Here is a 14,947-nt window from a genome sequence, read left to right on the forward strand (position 1 = left end):
AAACCCAATCGAGAAAATGATCTAAAAATTAAGGAGGAGCGTCGGACAACTTGTCCATTCAGCCCAAGACAAAAATAAGACCCTATTTTGTTGATTCTTTAGCTCTAGGGTCTCTTCCCAGTTCCTTTATTCAAATGTATAGACTAGTAGTGCTGACAGTTCTTTGCATTGATGCTCTCTTCTTTCTCTAAAACAACTTTCATGAAATTGATATGTGCCGGTAAATCAGCCCAATTACGAGAAATTTTTAGGAGTGCAGGGAACACCATGGACACATAGTTCCCTCATTCATAAAAATTTGAATAAATAAATAAATAAAATCAAATTTTTATGAGTGAGGGAACACCATGTGTCATGGTGTTCCCGGCACTCCTAAAAATTTCTCCCCAATTACGCATTGTGAGCATGAATCTTGTCATCCGATTGCATGAGACTGATTTTTGTACAACTCCGTCATGTCATTTTGAAATTCTTAACGAATAATAAAATGTCAAGTTAAGAAGTTAACATATATGTCATTGTATCATAGGTATTAGTTGTCACAGCGGTACTAAAACGTAGGCAAGGCATTTCCCATTATAGGTAGAAGAAAAGAAGAATAATGTCGACATCTTTTTACAATGACGCGCACTTTTTTTTCTTGCAAAAAAACTTCAACAAAACTCAAATTACTGTATCAAGTTAACCACTCACTTACTATGTAAAATTGTATTAAAACGCACGACAATACGAGATTCACTTGAAATACCAACTCAATATCATTCATTTGTGTAAGACAAGCTTCGCTCTCTTCTCTCTCTCTCTCTCTCTCTCTCTCTCACTATGTAATCCATCGATCTCCGTAGACTATAGAATTATTATTTTACTTGTAGGACTCCAAGTCCTGCAGCTGCAATATACGAATCATGGGGAAGCGTGTGAGCGCGCGAAAAATGATGGGATGTGTAAATCAGATTATTTTGCAGATGAGGCCAAAAAGCAATAAAAGTAAAATATATTTTGTAGATTTGGCATTTCCCTCCTGCATTTTAATATTTGGATTTAATGGGATTTTAATAAATAAGGCGTTGCTTGAAAGGAACCTCTTGGTAATGGCAAGGCAGTTCCAGTTTCAGCCGCGCTTAGGCCTCTGTGTTTGTGGCAGAGCCACCAGAACAAAAACCACCGCAGAACCCTGTCCTGCATCTGTTGTTGTCAATATATTGGGGGGTGGGGGTAAATAAATAAATATTGTGTATTTGGATTTGCAATACATTTATTGTGCGTGCCAAAGCCGAAAGAATATGACGCGTTTCATACGGCAATCGTACACTTTGATGGCGTGTCACTTTCACACCTCTGCTGCTGGTTTTTGGTCTTTTCTGTGTTACCTCTTGATGCTCAATCCCCCCACCCCCTTCTACAGTACTTGTTGGTGATGCAATGTGTGTGCCCCTCACGTGACCTTTTGGTTCTCGCTTCTTACATAAAATACTTATGGTCGTAAATGTTTATTTAGCGAGTACTATAAACTCGTCAGAAAATCACTTTCAAACACTTCCTCAGAAATCATATGGAAGTAGATATTTCAAATTTGACACCACTGCAATCACACGTTTGGCGTTTTAGTGTAGGTAATTCCCTCCACATTGCGGGCCACCAGTAGGAGAAGGTCTTCAGTACAGCCTCATTAGAAGGAAAAGAAGCTTTTCCCTCTCTAGCTTATTTCCTGAAATGATGCTTCCTGCAATTTCTGAGCTTCTGGAGTTTACTGCTTTTGTAATGTTGCATTGATGACGAACACAAAGTCTCTCCCTTTGTGACTCCTTTTTCCTTGAGCTAAATATAGAAAAATGTTGCCGTAAGCCCGCAACTGGTTTCCAAAATTGGACTTGGATGTTTTGATTTTTCAGACACAGAGATATATATTTGATAAAGGCATGCAATCTTTGACTACATATAACAGACACAAATCAAAGTGTACTCTTTCCATGAATTGATAATTCACAAGTTACATAATCGAGGCCCCGAAACAAAAAAATAAAGTTATGGACAACAAAAACAAGTGATACCTCCATGGCTATATCCGGCTAATGGAGTGGAAGTAACGAATGCATCACCGGAAAAAACCTTGGCAAAGCACCTCCACCTGGATATGATATTGATTAATAATTGAATGCTCGAGAGAACAACGAAGTTGCTTGCCTGTCTCATTCTTCACTCCTCAACTCGAATCCAATTCCGTGAAGGTATATGGACATAGCTATGCCTAACCAATAACTTCAAAAACATGTTTCTACCTATCACATTTTCCCTCTTCTGTGAGTGACAAAGATCCTATAACAGTGTACATTTTATACCGCTGGTAACTTTTCAGGCAGGGAGTGTTTCTTGTGTGTGGTTATCAAAGCGATGGTGGGTTAACACTTCCCTCGCTCGTGAGCTCCTATGTTGAAGACGCTGGTGTAGCATCTCTGACATCTGGTTGAAGAACTCAGCATCCCACCTGTGAATCAACAAGGGGTCTTCTGCGTAACAGATATAAATAGATGTAACGGCACTTTCCACTACCACCATTGCTATCCCCACCTGCAAATACATGATCCTTGCTAAGGTATTATACTCTCAAGAATATGAACAAAATTAAAGATCCTGATTCAAGAAACTTACCAAGACCATTCCCATCAACATTGCAGTGGACCCCACCATAACCACTCTGTCCCTATACTTAATCCATGTCCAGATCCCCGCGGATGTTCCTGTAATAAGCCCACCCAAAACAGTTCCCATCAATAAAACAGCACCTGAACAATCATAGGCAACAAGAGCCTCCACTCCAGTAGACTGAAATAACTCCCAGGCATCCCTCGCTGAATGATTGAAGCCTTTGCCAGAAACAGCTATCTGTAGGCAAAAGGTCGCTCAGAAATAACTACTACTACACAACTTAAAGAAAATGGCAAGAACTAAGTGAAGGTCACTTGGGGATGAGATAGCACAACTTGAAAACGAGGATGATCAGTTTTAGGCAAAAAAAAATGTTGTGATTAGATACAAGTAGAGCACAACGTGCAGGGAAAATCAACATGTTAACTTAAAATATAATCAGCAGCCTGCCTTTGTTTTTCACTAAAATAAATATTACTGTTGTTGGTATTAAGGGTAACAATTTTGGTGTTACTTTTAAAAAAATGCAAGGATTGGTAATTGCTGTTGACTTTTTCCAATTACATACAAAGGTTGTGAGGTTTCTATGCAACATTACTTGCAGTGCACCAGTTCTTTTTGGACAAAAATATGTTGATTCAATCTCAATTGAAAATTGAAATGACAGCGTTTGTCAACGGAAAGCTACCTGGACATAGGCATACTTGTTAAAGAAACGGACAAGTGTCTCCACTAGATTAAAGAGAAAATCAACACAGCAAAGTAGACACTCATTGTTGCCTATCTTGGACCGAACTCCCCTGATCTGAAATATGTATCGGAATTGTAAGAACTAAGATACTAAGATACTCACTCTCAAACTTAAAACAGAAATATTAGGAAAAATCATCGTTCAGAAAAGCAAACACATGAATGTGTACCTTCCACCGCAGTGTCCGAATGAAAGCTGTGAAAAGTGAACCATAGCAGATACTGCCAAAAGAAGTTGTGACTGCATACCGAAGAGACTTCATCAGTGAGTTTGGAGGCATTGATGGTGCCTCCCTACCACCATGGATAAGAACAAGAAACACCATCCCAGACACTATAACATGCACAGTATTACAGAGTACTGCCCCCGTCCAAAATAAGCTTATAGAGAGAACCTAAGTACATATGTGACAGCATTATTAATGTCATTAGCTGAGGCATTGTAATTGTTATATTGCATTCATATCCCAATAACAATAGATGAAAGAAGAGCAAAACTTGCCAGCTCACCACAAGAAGCCACCAGCGTCCACCATCACCAATGCTTGAAGCTACAACACCAGCTGCCCCAAACGACCATAATACCATCCAAACAAGCATAATAAGCATGAAAGCATATGCTACTCTCATAACTTCTCGTAGACTCCATACCATCTTGACAGCGGCTTGTAGCACCAGCATGGTAAAGGGAAGTCTATTTATTAACAATAGAGTCAGAAAGACTGCAAAGGGATATGATCATTCCATTCCTAATTTAATATACATTAAGACATTCTCTAAGTGCAAAGAATTGTTCCTCTTGCAGCTCAAGAATGGTCCAGTGGCCTATCTTGACAATCAAGTAATAGGAAAGCCAAAGGTTGAACCTCTGCAACCTAAAAACAGCATATACAACTGGGTAAAACTTCTTCAACACTCGACTACTTGGGACCACTCGCAATGTATAAGATATAATTTTCACAGCAGAATAACCCCGATCACGTGCCCTAATTCTAAAACATAGGCAAGCCAGCCTCACAGTATAAATACCAAAATGTGTATAATTACATCCATATATGAAGAATACAAATTTTCAGTTCAGCCAACAGAGTTTCACAATATGCAGCTAAAGGAATAGCAGCCCAAAAGAAAATTTAGTATGCAGGTTCCAGTTTGTGAACATAAACCTAGATATTGCATCTTTTTCCACTTTATTCACTTATTAGTTCAAAAGAAATCCTTTTCAATTGTTTATTTTTAATTTTTTAGCCAAAATCCCACTATAACGGTCTAACAGAAGAACCAACATGTAAGATCTATAGGCCACATATAAGTTCAAACAAAATTATAATAAACTATTAAGTTTACTTAATCCTGGACAATTATTTAGAATTGTAGGATACAAACTAAAAATGAAATTTCGAAGTCATACCTGTCCACAATTGAAAGAACATACATGAACTGCAATGCAGCACCAATTGCAAATGCAACGCCCCAGAAAAACTGTTCCATCCAAAACAATAGAACACTAATCACAGCAAGATAAGTAGTCAAGATGTGAACCGCAAACTTCATCATGTGATTTGCTTGAGAACGGAGGAAGAACAACCATGTCCAACCAAGAAGTGTCCCAACTCCACCAGCAAGAGCATAAAGCAGCCAATAGTTCTCCGTCAACCCCCTTTGATTTTCCAAAAACCTCTGGGTGTACCTATCTATGTTTAGCCTATCTGTTTTCTTAAACCTATTGATTCCCAGAACTGTAAGTGCACATCCCACCAAAACCAAATGAATTAGAAACACTCCCAACCAGAAAATGTCACGCCATCGACGCGATGGCTCAGCAGCCAGGGCTTGACTACCATCCATGCTCCTCCGACTCGAGATTGCATTCTATAACCAAAAGAAATAAAACAACAGCAATCAAATTCAGAAGCTTTTGACATCAATTCGAGCTAAGCCATCGAATTCAATCAAACCAAACAAAAAGTTAATTAACTTTTCAGGCATAACATTGTATTCTACAATCAAACAACAGAAATCAAATTCAGAAGCTTTCGACATCAATTCGAGCCAAGCCACCGAATTCAATCAAACCAATAAAAAAGTTCATAACTTTTCGAGCATAACGTAATCGACGGAACTGAATTTAACTTAATTAAGCTTCAAAAAGCTAAACAATTGCAGTTTACACACGAAAATTGTACAGAAATTGTCCAAGCAAACCGAAAAATTGATCAAAAAGGTTTAGTCTTTGCAGGGCCTAATGAATTCAAAGTGATCGAAAACTTCAAAACTTAAAAGCTTCAAGCGAGTGATGCACTTACCGGATCAGCGGTGGTGATGGAGGCGGAATTGACGGAGGAGGAGGCTGATGAGGAGGAGCTGTGAGAGATGTTGTTCATGTTGAGAGAACAAAACAACGCGCATTGCTGGAAAGAAAGAGAATTTTGAGGGTTTTTGTTCACAGAGAGAGCGTGAGGAACAAGGCGAAGAAGTAGAGCGAGGTCATTGGAGAGGTTTAATCATTTTTAGGGTTTGGTAATTGTTTAATTAAATCAAAGGAGGAATAATATAATATTAAAGAAATGAAAAATTGGGGAAAACGCAGGGAAATGGAGGGGAAGAAACTGAAACTCAACGGCTAAATCAGTAGAAAAGACTGAATCTTTGGCTTTTGGGTTGAGGTTTGACCAAGAGAAAGAAGCCAGCGTTCTGATTTGCAATTTTGTGTCTTTGGGGTGTTTTTTGTAACATCCACATCCTATCTAGAAGCTTTCACACGTGGTTCATAAGAGATTAGTGAGTGGGTAAAACATGGTCCAGTACATCAAATATCATAATAAGTGGTTTGATATTTGAGAAACAAAAAAACAAATTTAATTGTTCCGATACATTAAAAACTTTCCCGTGATTCATTGGTGGGATAGTGGCAAACAATGAATTCTGATATCCTCTTTGAGAATATATTATCCACAATATGGAAGAAATAAGTGGGGAACTGCAAGTTTTGGTTGCGCCACTAGCCAAATAGCTTATGCAAATCATAATTGGCAAGAGATCTCAACCCTTTTTAGGGTTTCTGTTTTTAGTTGCCTTCCTAACAACTGGCTTAAATTTGACCAACCATTAGTTTATTCAATCTTATCCCTTAACAATGCACGAAATGTTAGAGTTTACGTCGAACAATTGTTTCAATTGAATACTTTGTGACTTTATTTTTTATGTAAGGAGTCATTCTTTTTTAGTGGCAAATTAAGTTTAGTAAGATTCTAAAAAACGCTAGGCGCTAGTCCTAGGCGGGCATCTAGACGACCAAGGCGGATTTAAGTATATGTGTAAATTTTAGAACTTGTTACGTTGATTTTGTAACATTTAGTCAGCCCAGGCCTTTGTTTTTTCATTAATAAATTCGGCCTTGTTTTAAAGAAATGCCATTCAGCCCATTCCTAACCAAAAAAACCGTAACTCTAATTATCTAAAGCATGGCCGCCCCATTTCTATGCAGATACCTCTACCTCTCTCTCTTTCCCCCACCCCCCAGCCAAGCCGTCCCTCTTCTTTCTTTTTTACCAAACCCTAACTCTAATTATCTAAAGCACAGCTGCCCCATTTCTCTGCAATTGCAGATACCTCTACCTCTCTCTCCCCCCCCTCCCCCCCACAGCCAAGTCGTCCCTCTTCTTTCTTCTTTACCTTGCAATTGTAGATTATCGCTCTCATCCCGGCCAAATCATCTCACTTTGTTTTCTCTGCAATTGCAGATCGAAACCCTTTAGGACGGTCGCCCAATCGTCCAACCTCATTACCATAGCAGAAGAACTATGTTGTAATCGACTTACCATCAAAACCGCCTAGCCCGCCCAGCGCCCGTCTAGGTTCTGCCTAATATCATTTCTAATTTCTTGGACGATTTTGGTTTAATCGCGGCGGCGAACCACCGTCCAGCGCCTAAGTGGCCACCTAGACCGCGTTTTAGAACATTATAGTTTAGCATGTTTGCACAACTAACTCAATTAAATCACAAATAAAAAATTATACACATTTATCAAACTGTTAATTAATTTTGTATACGATGAAGAACGTGTCATTCAATGTCGAGAGTCAAGTATTTTCTATTTCAATTTTTATGATAACTACAAACGAAATAAATAGTGAGCCAGTTTCCCCTCCTGTATTTTGGTTTAGTTATTGTTTTCCACATCAACCTTGTTCGTCTTCTTAAAAGCCGGCTCAATGCAAAATTTGAGGAAAAGGACCCCGTAACCACCAAATGACAAACTTTTTTCAAATTTAAAATTAACAAATATATGACTATTGAAGGATACATGGATTCCACATTTCATATTTATTTCAAATTTTATATGCAATTCACAACTTTGAACGCTTCAATTCAATGGCAACGACGTTACGAGCTTATCCTAAAATCCAAATAAAAACACTAGTCAATAATAAAAACTTGACGGGCATCATTGACCTAGCATTGTTTTGGGCCTTGGACTTATACATGGCTTGGCCCATTTCCCTAATTTCTTTTATGTCAAGGTCCAAGCCCAGCTGCCCAAACCATTTTCTGAAACTTTTTTAACATTAATCTTCACTGTTTGATTTACCACAACCTAACAATATTTTATATCATCACAAACAAACAAAAAAGAATTTAAAAAAAAAAAAAACAACCTCGCGGATCCTTGAAGAAAAAATAAATTAAAGACAAGAGAAAAAGATGCAACTGAACATGGTCAAAGCATAAACCTCTGATTTCCTTCCTAACATTGGTTGCGGGAGAACCCGACAACGGAATTCACGAGGTCGAAGCCGACACGTGTCCCTTGCTGTTGGACATTCCCAATGATTGACAGCGCCGACGGCGTGGGCGCGAATGCAAAGCAAAACGTCCCGTCCGAGTCAACCGGTATCAGGAAATTTTTAGCCGGTAACGGTAACACTTTTCCGTCCGCGAAGTGAAAGGACACTGTTGGCACCTCCACGGTCCTCCTCGACGACAAGTCGTAGCACGCGTCGAATAACGCTGCCCCCTTCGTAAACGGCAAATCCTTGGTGCCCTTCATGAACGCGTCGCGGAGCACGCTGTATGTGTCCGTCTGCAGCCGAGTCACTGCCGTGCCAGAGTCGATGATGATTCCGCCGTTTCCGCTCTCGTCTATCTGGAACGTTGACTCGGGAATCGGGAGTAACTCGCCACCGACGCTGAGTCCGGTCAGACCAACATAGTGAAACGTGTCGAGCTGAGGGTTGCGGCGTAACGGAGCCGTAACGGCGTTGGGACTGAGCGGCGAGTTGAAATCGAGAGTCGACGCAGAGTCGGAGTCGCGGTCCACGAGGCAGTACGAAAATGACGTGCCATTGAGCTGGGAAGGAAACGAGAGTGAACCGCCTCCGAGTCCGAGAAGTCCAGCCGCGCCGACGAACAAGCCCTCGTTGGTGTGGCCGCAGCCGATGGCAATCTCCTTCGCCGACACCCCGCCAAAGCTGATTGTCTCCGTCACGAAGTCACCGACAGTGTACGAGCCGTCGCCGTACGCCACCTCGTAGAGACACGTTTCGTTCCGACAGTCAAACACGTCAAGAGACTTGCACTGTTGGGATTCGCACGAGAGAGGCGAGAAGGAAGTCGAGGAAGCCGGCTCGAAAATGGGGTCGGCTTGCTGGTAGCAATCGGCGCATGGTGCGCACTGCACCCAGCTGACGTCACTCCCCGTGTCGAGCACCACGTAGGCCTGACTGGGCGGTTTTCCGATTCCGACTCGGGAGAAGTACTCGCCGCTACCCTGACTCGTCCCGGAAATGATGGGGCCCTCAAAACCCTTCGCTTCGAGCTGGAACTCGTTCCCGGTTACTACGGGTTTAAGGTCCGACGTGGCAACACCTCTAACGGCCAGATCCAACCTCGTGGTGAGAGATCTGACCCGGGCCGAGTCGCGCTCCAGTCGAGCCAAAGTGAGGGACCTGTAGTCGCTGTGAGAAGGCGCGTGAAGTGAAATTCGAGAGTGTAATGGTACGGAAAGCGAGCTCCGGTCTTGCTGGGACAATGCCTGTGCGGTTCTACTTGCAGCTGTACCCTCCGACGACAGAGCTCTTAGCGTCGTCTGAATGGAAGCTGCGACGTCGAGCACTGTCGTTTTGGAGCTCGACGGCGAGCTCCGGGAATGGGCAACTTGGGAATTACAGCAAAATGAGAAGAAGGCAAAGAGAATGTAGGAGAGGAAACCCATTCCGAGCATTGAGGTGTTTTGGGGAGAGAGTGGGAATCCAATGCTGTTATTTAAGAGGGGAGAAAAGGTGGATAAATTACACGGATTCACGTAAAGGACATTGGAAGAAAACAAAGGCAGGTTTATGGGGTGGAGAGAGGAGGAGGAGAGTTTATAGATTGAGTTTCATGTATCAGAGTGTGGTTAACGTTAGTTGGTTTTTGTCATGTATTATATAAATGTTAATTTTGGTGTTTTCTCTTTCGTTTTCTAGGGTTTCACTATCTTTGCATGTAAGCTATTAGAAGAATAGTAGTGTATATATTGGCACCAATTGTATGTACATTGGCACCATTCTAGTAAGAGTGCGGCTAGTTATCAATCAACCGTTAAATGGTGCGATTTGATTCGATTTGAGCTAAAACAAGTAGACAAGTACATTATCATAACTAGACATGACTGTGTGTAATCTAAATTTATCAGATATTAGGTACATAGTTATGATTGTACGCTAGTAATTATGTCTACGATCAATTAGATTCATCATTCAGAAATGCACTCACACATTTACTCTATACTCGAGTAGTTCATCCTCATCAAAATTTTCCATTGGTTCTTTGCATACTCATTTTCTCTCATGCACACTTGTGTTTATTAACATTTAAATTAAACAAATTATAATAAAATGATATCAGACCTAGTTAAACATTAACTAGTTTTGTGACTTTTATTATGTTACTTTTGCTTTTTCCTTTTCCTTTTTGCTAAAGAGTTTAGTTTGGGTTTTATTATATTTTGTGCATATGTAGTATTATTTGTGATTTGCTAAAAATGTAAAGAGATCCTAACCATCAACGTTATATGTTTAAAGGGCACTCAAAGGATTAGATGGGTGTTTATATTGAGATTATGGGGATAAGCGTGATTGTGGAAATATAATGCTTTCCTTATCTTACTTTTTTCTTGTACCAAATTGAGGACTAAACTAATTTAAAAGGATTGGTTTGCGGAGGGTTTGCCCAAAAGCAAATTGAGAGGGACCTGCAGGGGAATAGTGTGTAGGTCAAAATCCAAAGGGTAATGCAAGAAAAATTAAATTTGTAGATAAAATCTGTAAATTAAATGATGTGTCATAGATAGAATAAGCACGTTTATCAACAGTTAAGTCATAATCTTATTATCAACTTTTATATCATTTAGTTTATAAAATTTTGTTTACAAATTTTGTTTTCATGTCATTATCTAAATCAAAAGGAAGAGCTTGAATTCATGTACATGATTACCATTAATGAAGCAGGACCCATAATCTAATTACATAACAACCAAAGTATCATATTCTCATGCATCCCGTGACCATGGTTATTTTTTGATGTGGGATATAGTGATTTTGATTTTTTTTTTTTTTTTAATTACTATTATTAAGGAGATGATGAGAGTTCAAAACTGTAACAATAATTTAGGATAGGAGAAAGTTCCGAATTCAGCTTCATAGATGGAAACTCAATATTTTGTCTACTAAAATATTAGACCACATGAAAAAAAATTTAACCATTTGGTCCGAGCAATTTTTTTTTTCCTTTTTTATGCGGGACTTCTTGTATGGTGTAGGAGAAAACTTTAATGCAACAAGCGTTTGAGATGGTTTTCTCAGTACGTGCCCCATCTTTTCTATTTCCTTCTTCTTAAGTTTCATATAACCAACTTTAATTTGATAAATATAGTAGTAAAAAGCAAACAAAAATAAGTTAATATATATATATATATATAGAGAATTGTATTTCCACAATAACAATATTCATAAATTAGTCATGCTCATCCTCTGCTTTGATCCGTGGTGTATATTTTTTATTATTTAAATATATTAATAAAAAAAACCCAACAAAGTGACAAAAAAAACCAAAAAAATTTCAAATAACACCCATTTATTTCTTTGGGAACCTGAGTGAACCGTCTTCATAGTCCATCATTAACCTCTGAGTTTGCGATTGGCCAAACCTCTTAATCCAAATTTTGTTTCTCAGTTGATCTTCCCTTCTTTCTTTGCTAAACCATCTCTGTCGTCTTATTCGGCAATAGTGGTTTTCGGCTTCGTCCGTCAGAGTCTATCTTCCTATGTCGCAGTCATCTTCTCTAAAAATGCTGTCATCCTGTTCGTTCGCCAAAGGGTCATCGTTGGCCACCAAAGTTCATCTGTCATGATCTTCGTTTTACTTTTCCGACACCATGAGTCATCTCATGGTTTTGTGAGAGAAATGTTTTTTTATTTGATGTTGGTGTGAGAGAGGGAGATTTGGAGTACTTTCAGTTTCATGTTGGAACTCTCAACAACACATGTCTAGTTAACAAGGAGAGGCTTTCTGAACTCGCTTTTTGGACGAGTTCTGCTAGCATTACCTATACAAAAATTTAAGGAGTCAAAGCATCATTCATTCTTAATTTCCTCCAACATCTCATTAAAAAAAATTAAAAAAAACTATGAACAAACGTAACCCATGTTCAAAGATTGAAAAATCAACTAGTTTGATGTTGTGAGTTTTAAGTAACATATAAATTTATGAAACTAAAAGAAACCAAATTACTAAATAGTTATATATGTAAATCTTTTTTTTTTTTTTTTGAACGAACGGTATTATCTACATTAAGGGAAGAGGGGTGGGCCAAGCCTCACAATAAGCTAGTAATAATGTGGTTCAAATTCGCTTTTGGCAAGAATCGAACCTAAACCCTCTTACTTACAAATAAAAATAAATGTCATTAGATCATAGTATTAAGCGGCTTTTATTCTCTTAATATACACAAAAGACACACATTACATGTGTAAATGCACATTGTATGATATAATATTATATGGTTCATATCCTTTGTGTTTCTCTACTTCTTTTCTTAGTGGACATCTCATCTTATTTGGGTTTGCAGTCAAAGCCCGCAAGTGAATGAAGTGCCAATGTAAGTATTCGGCCGAGCCCTTCTTTTTTGGGTGCTCCTAAGCCCAATTTATTGTCTTGTTTTCTCGTTCACTTTTCTTTTTCACCCAGCATAAAAAACCGCCTCACCTCCACTTAACTTCTAGTTTCCTGCATAGCCTCGCTCATCTCTCACAAATGATATAATTTCAACATAACCATGTAAACCAAAAATCTACAATCGAATAAATTAACGTTGCACGAACTATTTTATTATGGTCGTTTTAATAAATTACCGAATCACCTTGATCTAAACTCAATTGCGTTTGGGCGTTTGAGTTTTCCTTTGGATTTCAAGGATGTTATGGAATTCAATGAGTAGGTTATGTATTTCCATGTTTTAGAAAGATGGGAAATGAGAGAGAAGGGGTTGGAGGAGAGATTGGGTCTTATGAAGCAGTGATGAGTGTTTGGACGACGAAAGGGGAGATAGATGGAGTGGCCGAAGGCCGGCTGCTGTTATTTCACCCATTTTTATTTTACAGGTCCTTTTCAAGTTATTTTGCAAAAGAATAACTTGATAAATGAATATATTATTTTAAAATTAATATAGGACAATTGAGCGAGAATAGCAGATAAGGATTATATTGAAAATACCAAATTGACATGTGGGGCCTACAAGCCCCTGAATTATTTAATGTAATGACTCATGAAGCATTTCTAGCCAAACATCTTTGATTCTTTCGTGAGATTGAGAATGATAGAGACAATCTCGTCTTTGATGCGTTATGGAATTATATTATTGCTATAAATCTTGTATTGTTATTATTATATAAGGTAAATTTTATTTAGACCTATTTATCATTTTTCTACACCTACTGTATTATTTTTTATTTTAAAATTTTAAATGTGCCCAATAATTCTCTTTTTATACTTAACAATCACAAAAAGAAAATAATAATAATTTAGCAATAGGCAACTTCAGCCATCCTATCTCTTCAAGCCTCAACCACCCAGTTTCTAACCTCTCCAACTCCCCACCGCCACCTCCCTTACCACCCACAACCATTTGGAAATTAGAACATTATTTCCAACAACCCACGATTAAAAAACCCAAAAGAAACATGTCAATATTTTTTATTTTTTATTTGGAAAAATTAATGGTATTATTAACATATGGTCTAACACAATTAGATTCGACACGTCGACAATTTTAGCATAATTCAGACATGTTAGAAGGACTGCATGGAAGAGAGAGCTATTGTGTGGCCGGTAAAAGGTCGGGAAAGGGGCATTGATGGTTGAGATCTTTGGGGGTTTCATTGTGGGTGATAAGAAGATGGCGGTTGGGGGTTGGGGAGGGGTAGAAATTGGGCGTGGTTAGGGTTTGGAGTAATGGCATGGCCCATGCTTTCTAGTGTTGGAATTTTATATTTTTTTTTTTTTTGTTCTTTTTCATTATGGGTTTAGAAAGAAAATTGTTGGGTAGATTCGGATTTTCAAGATTAAAAACTATAAATTAGGTATAAAAAAAGGATAAATAGGTCTAAATAAAATTTCTCTTATATAAATCATGTTTCGCTGCTGATAAAGGAATAACAAATGTTGTTGAATAGTCATTTGTTCGTACGCATATCTGAATAATTAAAATTCAAAACCGTTAATTTGTGGTTAGGTTACAACAGCACTTGTTGTTTTGCTTTCACCACCAGCTGCTTTTCAGCAGCGAAGTCTGGTTCTTATGATACAGAAACGTCAAGCTCGAAGGCGCTGATCTAATTGTACTTATCTTGTTGGCTGCTTCACTTCCCAACGATTCTAATTTATACAACCCTGGATGATTGCACCACCCTTGATTTATTATATTGATCTGGAGCCCACAAATGGAATGTACCAGCGTACAATGCTGGTAATATTTCAAACTTAAGTATTGTTCTAACAAAGGTTAAATTTAAGTTCGCAAACACTTTTGTTTTTATATCGACATAATTAAATACAATTATTTTTTCGCGATGCTTTCAGCCATTTTAGAATGGGTTTCAAAAATTCCATAGATCAAAAAACAAGAAAAGGAAAAAATGGTAAATTATATTTCGCTCCCTCAGATTTTCGTCCAATTTCAAATGAGGAGTGCTATCCACTCACCATTTTGTTACCTCCTGCACATCTTTATTAATTTTTGTTCATTGATCTTCTTCAATTTATTTGATTTGATGACCAGAAATTAAGAGGGATGCGATGAGTAAAATGGATGTGTGGATAATGTTAACATCAAAATTGTAAGGTTAAGAAACTTAATTAAATTCACTTTAGACGGGCTTAAGAAACATGCTGGTATTAAAGGGACTCAAAGATGTAAGTTGTTCACCCCTTAAAAAAGGCTACATCCACTATGTTGTTCATCAATATATTGATTTCAAGGCTAAAGAGCACTCGGTTCATACATTCACTCTA

The 14,947-nt window shown here is 38.4% G+C and overlaps 2 protein-coding genes across 2 annotated transcripts; both read right to left on the reverse strand.

Annotated features, from left to right (window-relative positions):
* Nucleotides 1–1,593: 1,593 nt before the first annotated feature.
* Nucleotides 1,594–6,071, reverse strand: LOC137731899 (uncharacterized). The gene is made up of 7 exons (XM_068471149.1): nt 5,703–6,071; nt 4,808–5,268; nt 3,907–4,090; nt 3,567–3,791; nt 3,335–3,451; nt 2,650–2,883; nt 1,594–2,568 (listed from the first exon to the last, which is right to left on the reverse strand). Exons 1-7 carry the CDS (start codon nt 5,778–5,780, stop codon nt 2,353–2,355), a joined length of 1,515 nt encoding a protein of 504 aa, XP_068327250.1. The 5' UTR covers nt 5,781–6,071; the 3' UTR covers nt 1,594–2,352.
* Nucleotides 6,072–7,976: 1,905 nt separating this feature from the next.
* On the reverse strand, nt 7,977–9,787 carry LOC137730467 (protein ASPARTIC PROTEASE IN GUARD CELL 1-like). The gene has a single exon (XM_068469458.1). It carries the CDS (start codon nt 9,618–9,620, stop codon nt 8,145–8,147), a length of 1,476 nt encoding a protein of 491 aa, XP_068325559.1. The 5' UTR covers nt 9,621–9,787; the 3' UTR covers nt 7,977–8,144.
* Nucleotides 9,788–14,947: the final 5,160 nt, after the last annotated feature.

The sequence above is a fragment of the Pyrus communis genome, chromosome 4, assembly GCF_963583255.1.
Source record: "Pyrus communis chromosome 4, drPyrComm1.1, whole genome shotgun sequence".
NCBI lineage: Eukaryota > Viridiplantae > Streptophyta > Magnoliopsida > Rosales > Rosaceae > Pyrus > Pyrus communis.